At 34.4% G+C, this 14,637-nt stretch overlaps 1 protein-coding gene across 1 annotated transcript in view; it reads right to left on the reverse strand.

Annotated features, from left to right (window-relative positions):
• Window positions 1–215: 215 nt before the first annotated feature.
• tmem117 (transmembrane protein 117) overlaps window positions 216–14,637 on the reverse strand; it is a 280,385-nt gene continuing 265,963 nt past the window's right edge. The window contains exons 7-9 of the mRNA XM_069192367.1: window positions 9,221–9,380; window positions 4,000–4,129; window positions 216–2,361 (exon numbers count right to left, since the gene is read on the reverse strand). Of these exons, the coding sequence (XP_069048468.1) occupies window positions 1,679–2,361; window positions 4,000–4,129; window positions 9,221–9,380 (973 nt within the window). The 3' untranslated portion in view covers window positions 216–1,678. The remainder of the gene's footprint in view (window positions 2,362–3,999; window positions 4,130–9,220; window positions 9,381–14,637) is intronic.

The raw sequence follows: 14,637 nt of genomic DNA on the forward strand, positions 1-14,637 counted from the left end.
TTCTGGATTTTCATATTCATTCTGGATGCAAATGAACAATTTGAAAATCAATTCTATAGCTTAATTTTCACTTATCACAGAATGCACTTTATAGATGTAAATTGTGCTTTATTAGAACTTTCTAAAAAATTATATTATATTCTATAATCTATATTCTATATAATTTGTATTACATTGATTCTATCATATTAAATTATATGACATTTTAATTTGTGAAATCAGTATCTTCTGTCCAATTTAGCATGCTTTTTATTATTGATTAAAAATGCAGTAGGAAATAATTTAATTTGTGTTGTGATACACACTAAAACTGTTCAAGGGAACCCTCACTACATCACAGAAATTGTCACATTTTTAACTTAGAAAGCCATTCATGAAATTGAAATGACATTCAACATTCTACAGTATGTCTTATAGGTGGCCTAATGTTCTAAACATTTCTGCATGTCTTCTAAGGCAGTGCGTTCTATAAAGCCTATATTACTTTAGTGTAGTGTATGTTAGTTTATTTTTTATCATTTGGTGCTAATTACTCTTTTAGTGTGTTAATTGTATTGGTAATAAAATCCAGTAACTTTTTTCCAGTAAAGCTCTGCAAGTGACACAGTCACTCCTATACAGAACTGTAAAGAACAATATTTGCTTGTAGTTGAAGTCTGACATGAATTTCTATAATTCTTTTGAATTCAATTAATGCCCTTCATTTAGGAATGTCTTAACCTTTAATTGCACAGGTGAAAGAGAAGGGTTTTAATCATGTTCATCTTTATATTTAATTATAGGAATAGCATTTAGCCATTACTACTGAAGCATAAAGCTCCATCTCCACACTTAGTGCCCTGTGTTCTTTTGTCATTGCCTTCTGCTCCACTGTGGTCCGATTCATAAAAACGGAATAATACAGCACTTCTACGTAATCAGCATACTTGAATTCCAAAGCAGTTCAGGTGTCTGCACTTACACATTTTCTACTGGGAAGGAATACAACCTTAGTTTTATACAGCTCAATTATCAGTCAAGATTTATGTAAACCACTTTAGCAATGTAGAGGCATTTGTTGATTAAATCATAAAAACTGAGTACCTTCTTTATTTGAGATGACTGCTTAAAATACCAATATTCGGACCAATGCATTTTACACAAATAATTAACCAAGGCACCACACATTGTAAAATCTTGATTTAAAGTTGCTTAAAACAATGTAAATATTCCTACAATAAAAATAATTATCCCACACTCAAAAAAGGCTTCACAGCCAAAATGTTGTGTTTCCTTTCTTCTCCTGTTCCTTAAAAATAATTATTTCCACAGAGGCATCACTATACAGTATATTGTAGTTTTGTGATCAGAAATCATGTCCTGATAAACTAAATAAACGTTAAGCACCAACAATACAAAGACAAAACTTAGTGCACATGTAGGATAACAATATCAGAAATGAGCAGTCCCTCAAGTTAAATTGTTTTACATAAGAGTTCAATTTTCTGTTTTGTGCCACAAATGACAGGAATCTATATAAAGTAATAGATGTAGTAGTTTTTTTTAATCAACTCCAGAATCAAGGTTTGGTTATTCTGAATGGACATATGTCTGACAAAAAAATGTGAAGGAAATGTGAAGGAAAAAAAGGTAAATAATAAGAGATTGATTGTGATATAGCAGGCTCTGAGTTTGAATTTTAATTCAAAGCTGTTTGTCCTTCCTGGCAAGGTGAAGGTTTATAGACATCAATGGAGACTGCTGACTCTGTTGGTGCCAAACTGTCGATAACAATGTTAGGATGAATCTCCTGAGTTTCAGTTGATGAATAGGAGGCAGAACCATTAGATTGAACATTAGGGGCATCTACAGAGAGCAGCATTGGAGTGTTGCTTTTCAAAGCTTCATTCATTGAAACATGGGGCTCTTCTGGAGTAACACCCATGTCCTTGCTGTACTCTGATGGGGATTTCTTTTTTATCCTTTCATAAGTCTTGTCTTTGTTTTTTGGGCCCTGCTCAGAGTCCTGAAAGCGTCCAAAAAGCCAGATGAAAAATCCAAGGAGAAAAAACGCAGCCAGGCTGGGAATAAAAGCAAGACACTTAACATCCAGACTGGCTCCCACGTACCTGCTGTGCAAAAACATGTCTCCACGACTGTAAGTCTCATTGTATGTGGGATCAATGTGAGTAGATCTCCACTCCCACGTCAGAGTACTCTTGTTAAACTCACTCAAGGTGTCAGGGTCCTCAACTGTGTAGATCTTCTCCCCCGGGCCAACATATTGCCCGTATTCATATGGCTTGTAAAAAATTTGATTTTTCCACATGTTTAAATCCAAAATCAGCACCAGACAAATTATTCCATAGTTAAACCATTTACCTGACAAAACAAAAAACAAAAATGCAGTTTTAAATTAGTCACAAGTCCCTAATAATTTAGTAAAAAATATTAGTTTTCTCATTTATGTTTGCCTGCTTAAATATCATTATACACTTTATGGAAATAATGTATTTTATTTAGTATTATTTGTCTAAATGAATGTCTTTAGCAAGACATATTCATTTACTAAATAATGTAAAACTAAAAAAATAATTATTTTAGAACAATCATAATGTTGCATAGATATATCCTCTAACACAACACTGTTCTTGCATTTCTAATGATGATCCTTATGTTTATATTTCAGTGCCAGAATTATGTCTTTTTAAACATTTTACTTCGAGACTTGAATTTAGAAATATGAGAATTTAATAAATTTGAATCATTTTTAGTTGTTCCATAGAGGCTTTTAATTCCGCATTGTATTTTAATATATTGAGAGGCAATAAGGGCAACAAACAAGTATTGAAATAAAAAATAAAACATTTGTTGTGTTGTTAATGCCCCTCAGAACATCCATTTCCTTTTCTTCAAATTCAGGTTTATGGGGGAGCCCGAGTCAATCCCAGCGAGCAACAGGTGCAAGACAGAGTACACCGTGGACAGGATGCCAGTCCATCACATGGCAGACAAACAGACATGCACACAATCACATTTAGGGCCAATTTTCTCAGAAGCTAATTTACCTACCAGTAAGTCTTTTGATTGCGGGAAGAAACCAGAGCACCCAGAGTAAACTCAAGTGAACACTGGGAGAACATAAAGACTTCATGCAGACAGCACTTCAGGTCTGGAGTTAAAGCCCTGAGCTGCAGCACTGCAAGGCAGAAATTTCAACCACAGTGCCACGGTGCTGCTGTGTTGCCCCATATACAGTAGTATGTAAGAGGGAGGATTAGAGTGATTAAAAACCATTATGATTTATAAACCATAAATGCAGAACACCCAATGTGCAAGCACTAAGTAAACTTCATGGCAAGAAGCCTAATGTATTTATATTGGTTTACATTTATGAGGATTGTCCTCAATAAGCTTCTTAGCCAAAGCTAAACCTTTCAAAATTCCACCAGCCAATCCTTTCTTGGAAACTGATTTCCACACTATATGGCCGTATTAGAAATGATACTTATCATTTGGCCATTGTTCAATGTTTTTTCCAGTATGTTTTGGAAATAGAATTAAAAATTAGTAGCAGATTTCACATTCTTTTATTTTAAAACATTCTGCCATCCATCCATTTTCTGTTTCTTCCAATTCAGAGTTACAGGGAAACCGGAACCTCTCCCAGCAAGCAACAGGCGCAAGGCAGGACAAGACTGGACAGGATGCCAGTCCATAAAAGGGCAAACACACACACTTTTTTTAGACTATATAAACATACACTAATATGATTTTAATGATAACTCACCATTTAGTATTATTTGTCATTTTCATAATCATTGTGTTTTATATAACTTTTTATAAAACAAAATAATTCTATTTGATAAGGTAGTGAGTAAGCAATAAGTTGGATACTTTTATAAATTATTTTAAATCAGAAATCATTCTGTCTCATCTCTGAATATGTTTCTATATTTCCGGTTTGTTGGACGATACACAGATTGTGATATTTAAAATTGATTTTATATTTCAACATACCTGTGATGTGTATGTGATACTCTTCCTTGAATATACTTTTGCAGACAGGCAGCTTTAATTTTACTTGAGTAGTAGACATTCCAGGCAGATTCATATCTAAATCACCCATGAAATGAGGAAATTCCCAATCCTAATAATAAATAAAAACTTTAGTATGGTACAAATATTAAATACATCTTTTGCAATACATTAGTTATTTGTTAACTCCACAGGTTTGATAAAAGGGTACCAATTCAAAAGACAATACACCCATTATATAAATCTTTTAATAGGTTTGAATAATATGTTTCAATATGTCTCCTTTGCACTGAAATGAAGAAAATACAGTTCAGATATAGCTATATTTCATTGTTTACAAGACCAAAAGTGTAATAGTTACTGTAATTGAGGATATTTCCCACAAATAATATTACAAGGAAATTGTAAATACTGTATATTTCTAAAATATTCTTACTGTTTCAAGGTGGGTGGGGGTCATGACTTACACTATAGTGGAGGTGCACAACCACAGACATTAAATCTCTAGCAACTGAATAACCAAAAAGGTGTGAAATTGGACTTAAACCAACTCAGAAAAAAACAAGTTAAGAGCTTGAGTTACATATTTAGTGAAGGTGGACCTCATTCTTCATATCATTCTTTTCCTTTTAATATTTCAATATTTTCAGTGTGAATCCTGAAAATAACCTTTGAGGGCTTTACGTTCATGATACAGTAATAATATTCTTTGTAACATTTTTGACAGTTATTTTGTCACAAGCTCCCTAATATCTGAGACAGATCACTGGATTTTAACCGTGGGAACACCTGAAAGAAAATTTCAGACAAACCCACACAAGTGTTTAATGGTAGTACATGAATAAAAGGTTTATTTTTATCCTTCATACTCTGTATTAATTCAACAATACACTTGGAAGATGTCATTAAAGGAGGAGACTGTCAGATTGGTGACATCCTACCCTCAACCAGTGCTGTCCCATCAGTCTGCACATACAAAAACTCACAATGGCCACAAAGTAAAGTCCAATAGCTTTATTGGATGCCTTTTTAGGTTACACACAACAAAAACCCAACAACCCAAAAAACAGCCAAAACTAGCACCGTGCACATCTTTTAAATAACAAGTACTTGAGATGCCAGAGAAGGTTTTGAACAAGGGAAGAGTATTAAATTTTACAGCTATTTCATAGTAAAAACAAATGATCCCTGGTGATGAGACAAACGCCAATACGGCTTTAAACCAGCCTTTTGTAGTTTAATAGTCTGCCTGTTAAAAGACGTTATTGAGCAAAGTTATATTACTTCATATTCCACAGTATTTTTTTAAATTAATGAATTAGACTAAAAAAGTATGTTAAAATGCAAATTCATAATGTAAATAATGTATGTACAGTATATATTAGATTATACGAATCTGTCCTATGCCTGTCACTTGGGTAAATATTAAGAGCAAATAATGTATTAAAAGCACTTTTAGTATGTATTAACACACAAAACATAACACAGTTTAAATATATTATGAGGTATTGTAATGAAGGATTATCAGTACTTATTTTCTTCCAAGTAAACTACAATCCCTTGTGTAAATTAATGTATCTGAAAGACTTTTTAAATTGAATATACTGGCCACTTGGCACTGAATATTGGCAACAGTAACCCATTCACCATTCTTGAAAGAGCTTTTTTTAACAGATAAAACTTATTTTCAAAGGTCTGAAGACCTCTTCACATCTATAAAGAAACTACGAATTGATCTTTTTTCACCAAATCCCAAGATCATGAGATTTTCAACAGACAAATCCAAACATTTGTTGAACAAATTGATATACTAAACTATCGTAATAAGAATTTAAGTAAGTATCAAAAAAGATATTTAGAGTGAAGGTTAAGTCTTATAGTATAGACATTTCTTTTTTTAATATAGAGGGTGTCTTTACTATTTGAAATCTGCAGTGTGGCATTGTGGAAATATTTTATAGCACATAGTGTTTATAAAATCACCTAATGGCAGGGATGCATTTTACAAATGGTGATCACATCACACCCACACCCTGGGTATCATATTAAGGTAGTAATTGCCAAGTCGACAATGCTTCTAAGATGATCAAAGGTGAATGTTATATAATTGTTTGACTTTTTAACTTTTTATATACATAAAACATTTTCTACCTGCTTTATTCAATACAGGGTCACAGGGGAGTGGGGCCTATTCTGACAAACATCGGGCACAAACAAATTACACCTTGAATGACACACCAGTCCATCACAAGGCAAACACTCAATTTTCCCAGATGCTAACTCTTCTGAGCAAAAGAAGAAGCACCATACCTGTATGTCTTTTGGACTGTGGGAGAAACCAGAGGAAACCCACCCAACACAGGGAAAACATACAAACACTACACGGATAGCATCCCAGGTCTGGAATCAAATGCAGAGCCCCAGCTCTGTGGGGCAACAGTGCTAATCACTGTGCTACCATGCTATCCCATCTTTGTTAGATGTGTACCGTTATATTGTAATTATAAAACTTAATCGTTTTATGCATTTTTCTGGACATACCTATACTCATATTTTGAGTATTCCTATTTCGATTCATATGGAAAGAAAATAGCAACTACTGTATAAATATGCAAGTCTGCTAATCTATTAAGAAAAACATGCAGGTAAATCAGGCTACAAGTAGTAGTGATATTAGCAAATTACGTTTCAAACTGAGTCGTATATATCATTAAATTGTAATTGTCATGCCAAGTACACCTAGAGGGTGCTCTACTTCCATCCTGTTCCTAGTTCCCCGTGATTATTAATTTGTTTCCAGTGTGTTTTGTTGTGTAGCCTATTTACTGTACTTCCTGTGTCTGCTCTGCTCCTCGCTCAGCATTGAGGGTACGGATGTCCTGAGACAGGCCCATGGCCTGAGGGCATAGGTTTCTTTCCGACATTGTCTGACCCCCTTAGCCTGGGTTTACCCCTGTGTTGCCCCTTTTTCGCTACGCATAGGGTCTTTACTGCTCTCCTTGTCACACCACAGCTTGTCGTTCTGACATCTGTGACAGTAGTAGAGTTTAACAGTAGTAAGAACTGTGTGCAGTACATGCTGTTATATCCCATTACAATTCAAAAAGATTTATTGCTGCACTAAATGTGTTTCAGGATCAATAGTGTGTTCATTAATTTGTTTTTTTTTAAATCCAGAACTACAGTATACAGTACATCACTCATCAACTATAGAATTAAACATAAATGTAGAGACATAATTGTTCAAATTCATCAATCCTAAAGTACATACAAAATGCTATCAACCTATGGTACACGGATAGAGAGCAGAATCCAATATATTGAGATGTTATACTGTAGTTCTGTATGATTTATATCTGAAACATACAATTTCATTTTCAATTTTTGCAAAGCCACTCAACAGTGATGCATTTGTCACATAGACCCTGGGGCCAGATTCTGCAAGGTATGCAAGATATAGGCATCCTCACCCACAACTATGATTGACGTACAGTATTTTAGCCTTATTCCTGTAATTCATTCTTCCCAGTACACCCAATAAACAATTAAAATATTATCTGCTGATTTTTGTGTGGCTGTATGAAAATAAGTAGAAAAAAAGACTTAAGTTCATCTTCATTAATTTAAAATCATTCTGTTTTTAGACTATTACTGCCTGAAATAGAACTACAGTACCTTGGGTTAATGAAGACTTTTGGAGAAGATCTTTTATTTTTAACTTTAGGTCAGCATATCAGAAAATTAAAGTCTCATTCAGTAGAAAAGATGATTGTCAAAAAGGCGAGAACAGAAATGAGGACAGATCTGTTTTAGTGTCAATAATATTCTCAGCCTATTATTTCTACAAGGCTATTAACAGGAAAGGTATCGGAATTGTGGAAAATTAAGGGTTCTGTTTGTGAAAATCCAAGAATACAGCTGACTTATTTTATTAACCAAATGTTAGTTATTATTATATTTTATTATATTACAGCATATTTAGTATTTTATTATATATTTATTTAATTATATTATATAATTATTTATATGTTCTGTTTAAAAAAACTGGCAATACTAATTACTTCCCCATCTCCACACACGTACAAGTAGTCCACAATGAGATGACAAGCATATGCATTTTTTATGGGCAACAGAGAAATGCAATACAAGGTACCTACTGTATTACATGAGCTTATTAAATCATATGTAAACTATTACATATTTTGTAGTGCATTAAGTGCGAAAGCAAGGACATGAAACTATAAAGAAAAACATAAATAGAGGTATGTGTCTTTCAAATACTGCCATACTGTACGTACATGAGTGTGAAAGTCTGCCAGGTTTCAAGTGGTAAGATGATTAACACTGTTCTTAAGTGCAAGTAGCATGCGTATGACATTAAAACTGAGTATTAAATCAAGAGTTAATGTGTAAGGGGAAAATAGACACAAACTATGCAATAGCAGGCAAAAAGACACTGTAAGCTTTAAAGTAAAAAGCTCTATCAAAATTGAAAAGTTAGGTATTAACCACAAGTTTAGAATTTATATAACTCCAGAAAAAGGAAACACCCGTGATTACATTGAAGATTTTTATACATTATAGTCTATGTAATTATTCATATTGCAGTAAGTCGGCTATGAGTTACCACTTTTTAATATGACTGTGGGCAATGCTTTTACATACAAGTGGGCACAATATTTTCCATTTGAAGATGTAAACAAATCATCATGGCCACAAATGGTGGTCACACTGAACAAGTATAGCGCCTTCTATTGTGTTTTTGTTTATAGGAGGATGTGTGTTCTTATTTTGAAAATGTATGTCCTGAAAAGAAAACAACATTTTTTCTTATGAGTATCAAAAGAAAGGCATTCTTCTGAGCATATTTTTAAAAAACAAAGTATATGGAATTTGAATATTGCATTAATGTTTTTGACATAATTTGAATAATTGATCATTCACGACTTATCATGAAACACTCAAGTGTCTTTGTAGAATTAAATTACCTTATTAGTGAGAATTGATTGGGTACAGTTGATGATGTAGTTTAAGATAATTGAGGTGATGTTTCTTTTGATACTAAGTACTGTATATATTAAATACATAAATTCAAATCTCAACACCAACAGTGTAAAAATGTGTATTTCAGATGCTGGAATTGTATATTTCTTTTGCAAAGAGAACAGCAAAAACATTTTAATTGGCCCCTGGGGAAACATACCTGCATTACAATCAGGAGGTCAAACACCAGGATGAAAGATGCCAGAAAAGCTCTGGAGACTTCATCACTTGGCAGAAATCCTCGATTCAAGTTGTCCCAACTGATCCAGTCCGTGCTGATGACTACAACCACTACAGATGTCAGAGAAATCAGCACAGTCCTGAATGAGAAGAAAATTGATTTTATAAGGCAGTTCACAAAATGTTTCTCAACCTTTTCTACAACAAAACCTGCACAACAAAGTTCAAAGCTCAGAAATTATGCTTTAGTTGTTACATATCACAGTGATTTCTGCCAGTAGTTTCAAAACAAAAAGGATGAAATCATAAGGTGGGTGCATAATATTTCCCTTAGAAAACTAAGGTGACTGTATTCTGTATACTGTTATTGTCCTCTTGTGCTTTTCCATCAAACCCTGATGGTTTTCAATGTACAGTATAGTAATACAAAGATTTTAAATCACTATGAAACTTGCTAATTAACGTGGAAATGGCTGTGTATCTGCATCTGTAGAGTGTGAGTACCATATTATGCATTTTTGTGTTTTTGCTTCATTGCTTCATGCTTCATTCTTGTTATGAAGACTAGATTTTTCAAGACAAGTGATGGAAAAAGAAATAGAGATTAAAACAGGTGATGTTATATTTTTGTTTTCTTTGCCACCAGGCACTGATTGTAATGTGAGGTAAGATAAATACTTTGTAGATAGATACTTTATTAATCCTGTGAGGGGGGAAATTGCAGAGGAAAATCATGGTGTTTGAATGTGTGAAGGAGCATTTGGCATAAGGTAAAAAAGAAAAAGATGATTTACTAATTTGTTGCTGACCTCTTAAAGAAGTTATGGATAAAGATGAGCTCTGGCACTGTTAATATAGGACCCCTATAAAACTGTATTCTGACCTTTAAGGCTATGAAGTTTTAGACCATATTCTTTCTTTGATTGTATTAAAGAAGTATATGTAATTGTTCTTTGTGACAGTGTATCAGCTTCTGTACTGTAGTTGCTGATAATTTGTCTGTGATTGGCAACAGCTGTGACTGTCCCTGTAAAACCCAGCTTCTCAAGGTAGAAGCTGAAGGAGGAGCATGTTGCATACCACAGGTTTGCTGGAGAGCCAAGCTGCCCTAACAGAAGCAGCCTGAGGAGCTGTCAGCTGAAAGAGGGAGATGAACAAGCTATATCAAGCAGCCTTGTTGAAGCAGCTTGAGATGCTGACAGCTGCTGAAAAAAGAAAGACTGAGATAGGCTGACAAACCACATACTGTAGAAACAAGAAGTTATTTATTTTGTTTTTATTTTTGGTGAATAGAATAAAGATTACTGTTGCACTGATTGAATTTTACATAGTAGTAGGCTGCCTCTATTGAACTAGCATGTTACAGGTCTTTATAAGGGTTAATCAAAACTTTAAATGAAATGTGACATTTTGGGATATTTATCTGGGGTTTGCGCTAAATGTGTTTGTGTGTGGTACAAAGAAATTGGCCATGTGAGTGTGGATTGTACTAATAGCAGGATAATTTGGTTGGGAGATTCCCTTTTATACCGTACAGTATGTACTGTAGATTGACCAAAAAGCATTTACAATAAATAGAATGAAGAGAATATTGTTTTTGGGTTGGGGTTGGTAAAATATGATTTAGAGGAGGAGAGAGAAGTAGATATGTATGCCTTCATTGGCTCTGAGGGTGGGGAGGTGACAACTGAAATCAACGCAAGAGAGGTAAGAATCTACAGTAGTAATGAATCAAGTAAAGCAGTTTAGCGAGGCTATTTACAGTTAATTGGCTGGATGAGAAGGAAAAGAAAATTCTGCCTTCCATCCAAAGTGATAGGCATGGTGGAGGCAATTCATCTTTTTCGAGGAGGACATTATCCCAAGTGGCAATGTCAGGGTACATGACTCTGGTGTGCCATCCATAATGATAGCAAAGTTGAATATTTGGCTGAGCTTTTAGTTTATTTTAGCAAAACTCAGACAAAAGATAAAATCTAAATGAGGTTGTGGCTTCTCTTTCTTCTTCTTGTGCTTCTTGCTGTAGGAACCAAGTATCAGGAGTATTAAGCAGTCTGTGAGGACAATGTTTACAGTATGTTGACCGTTGATGATGAGTTATGGACAATGTGATTCAGGATACTTCAGGAGAAACATTTCACTTATAGTTTCAAAAAATCCACAAAATTTCTATTAAGAAAATGACAAAACCTTTGTAACTGGATTGATATATTAATGAATATACATGACATTTGTAAATGTATTATGCTGATTCTCACATTTCATCAACACGGTTGATCAACAGGGGGCCTACAGTGAACATCACATTCTAATGTCAAGTGTGGCCACCATCAAAGCAATGCAAGCTGTACTTTGTGAAGCATGCTTTGCACTACATTTAAGCTGCTGTCTTCTGGGATTCTGTCCTATACCTTTTGTATAGTCTGCATAATTCTTTTCAATGGTCTTTGAGCCCTAGATGGCTCACATTGTCCCAATGTAACCCACAAATTATCTTGCAAGAAAACCTTGTTACACAGGCAACATGTATAAATGTTTTTCTCTATAGGAATCCTGTTATACAGTATCTAGATGATCTGTAGGAGCAGCAACAGGATGACTAGATGCTATCACTTTTAGACCTCTTCATTGATTGGTCTGTTGTACATATCAGTTAGTGTATCATTCTGCACAACTGTGCAACATTTGCTGACATCTGTCAGGGTGCTTTAGACAAAACACTGATTCATCTCTAAAAAAGACATGACTCTACTACTGATGAATCCACATGAGGTGTTGCACCAACATGCTAAAGTATTGTTTTCTTGACATGAAAGATAAATCACCTGTGCTCAATCATCTCTATCATTCATTAGTTAATTTAGTTCTCATGCAGATCAGTTACTCAACTGATTTTTTATCACATGATCAGTCATAAATGATCAATTAATCAAAATGATGCTGGCAACGTTCATACAAAATCCCAAAACTGATTACTTTAATGTTCTAAATAAAAAAATGCACAAACGTGACATTGCGTTTTACAATATAAGTACAGTATTACATTTACTGTCAAAGTAAATGTAATATAAAAGCATTACATTTACATCAGGAGTGGCAGAGGGAGGAGACAAAGGAGGTGAATGATTTATTGTGAGACAAGGAAGCCTTCATCTTCTGAAAGTCCATGCAGAGTCCAGGAATGTGTATACACTCCAGTACATGGCTCTTCTTTAGGACAGGTATAAGACCATGTTGACTGAGATTGTTTGTGATGCAACAACTTCCTGAATGGTGTGTAAATCACTCAGTTGACCACATAATTCAGAAACTTGTGGCATACACACATATGTCCTTTTGGAAAACATGTGTGGCAACACATATTTAGTCAAATTAAACTTGGGAGGCAACCCAAATTAGTAACTGTAACTTAATTTAAGTAACTTAATTTTCACATCACTGTCCACTTAAGCCAGGCAGATAAGGGAAAGTGCTTATACATTAACATTACTTTGTGGAACATTTTAGGCACCTCAGGCCTAGGAGTCCTTGAACAATTCTGGCACCTGTAATCATTCTGAATGCAAACTCTTCCAGAGTTGTGGTTTCCTAACCTTTTGGATAGCTCACTTAGTGAGATGCACATTTATCTTACGTACAAAAGTGGAACCATGAGATGAACCAAACCATGTACACTTGTAACCTTGACTCTTTTAAAGGGTGGTGGCTTCAGTCAAAATGTCAGTGCATAACTGGGTTTTAGCACTGAGGTGGTCAGGATTCAGTATCTCCAAAGGATGATGTAATGAGGTGAGAAGAATTAATCTGTCAAGGCTTCAATGCTGATGAGAATACTCCAATATGTCGATAGGAATATTTCTTTTGATAAATGGGCTTTTGTTAAGTTGTGTTTTCACTTTCAAACAGGCTTAACATTCAACATTTTAAACTCTCAGAAGAGATCTTGTAAAATATTTTTCTACCTACAAGGAAATAGTAGATACTGAGATTTTTGTTGCTGCATTTGGCACATTTCGCTTAATTCTTGATGTGCTATCATAATCTTATTATTTTATGCAGTGTATTTTATTTGCACAATTCAGTTTAAGAGAGATTTAATCTAATGAGGCACATGAAACATAAGCAGAAGTCTTAGTCAGCACTTGAACACAAGGCTAAATAGCTGACATAATACAAAACATGGTTAAATGAAAAAAAGCCCTTTTACAGTAAAAAAAAAGATAAAAGTAATGAGGGAAGATATTTTAATGATGCTTTGATCTAACTTTATGAGCCTGGAATTGTTTACAAGATTTTGTGATCCTCTAGCCTCCAAGCCTCTTCATTGCCTGTTTGAATTCATGCTGTAGATTACCAGCAACGATCTGTCTGCCTAGGGATATAGATCAAAATTGAGCTTCTTACCTGTAAACCTAACTTTGCTTTGCCCACATTGTATTATGCCTTATATCCTGAAGATGAAGAATCACCATAGTAGCTGTCACAGGAGAAGTGTCAGTCAGCATTCAAAATAAGAGCTCCAGACAACCCTGTAATATTTTAGGCCACCAGGCCTCAGCATACCAAATGGCAAAAAATAAATTAAAATGAAAATATGAGCTCTAAGTTGATGGGCTTGAACTTCACTGCTAACATTTCTTCATACATATTTAATTGCTCTGTTGAGATTGTATACTGGTTTGGAAACATTCCAGACATTATTTCCGTTCCATTAGTGTGCTTACTCTGTGTTCTCTACATAACCTGAAATGATTGAATCCATAAATGTCTTTTTACTCAGTGACCTAAACATTAACTGAGGTTGTGTGCTGATTAAAACAAACTGCACGTCCTTTACATAAGTATTCTCTCCAAGCTTAATAAATTGCCATGTCAATAGAAAAGCTTATGTCTTTTCAGAATGGAACACACTCAAATCTGTTTTTTTGTGAATTTAAACACAATGCATATCCACTGAACGAAGGTTAAGGTGAAACATTTAAACCCCAAAATACTTAACAGACCTTGTTCAAAATATTCATACTTTCATGTAAAGGCAACTTTGTTTTTCTTTGTTTATGCTATTTAATATGTTTGAAGAGACTGCATAAAAACATAATGCTGCATGATGGAAAAAACTCTAAGAGCCTAGATCACATGAGAAATAGAGATGTACATCAAAAACAGGATTGTGACACATATGTGACCTCATTTGTGAAGAGTTCTAGTCAATACTGTTTTTTTACATCACATTCCCTTAGCCATATGTGGCTGATATGCGCCATATTAAACTATTATAATTTAATATGACACAGTTTTCAAACATCGTACATATCATACAGTAAATGGCAGAAACTACCACAGGTTTCTATCACAAAAGACAGCATCACTCTCATTTTTCCTTTTGTCTTTAATTAA

Source organism: Lepisosteus oculatus, chromosome 7 (genome assembly GCF_040954835.1).
Source record: "Lepisosteus oculatus isolate fLepOcu1 chromosome 7, fLepOcu1.hap2, whole genome shotgun sequence".
In the NCBI taxonomy this organism is placed as follows: Eukaryota; Metazoa; Chordata; class Actinopteri; order Semionotiformes; family Lepisosteidae; genus Lepisosteus; species Lepisosteus oculatus.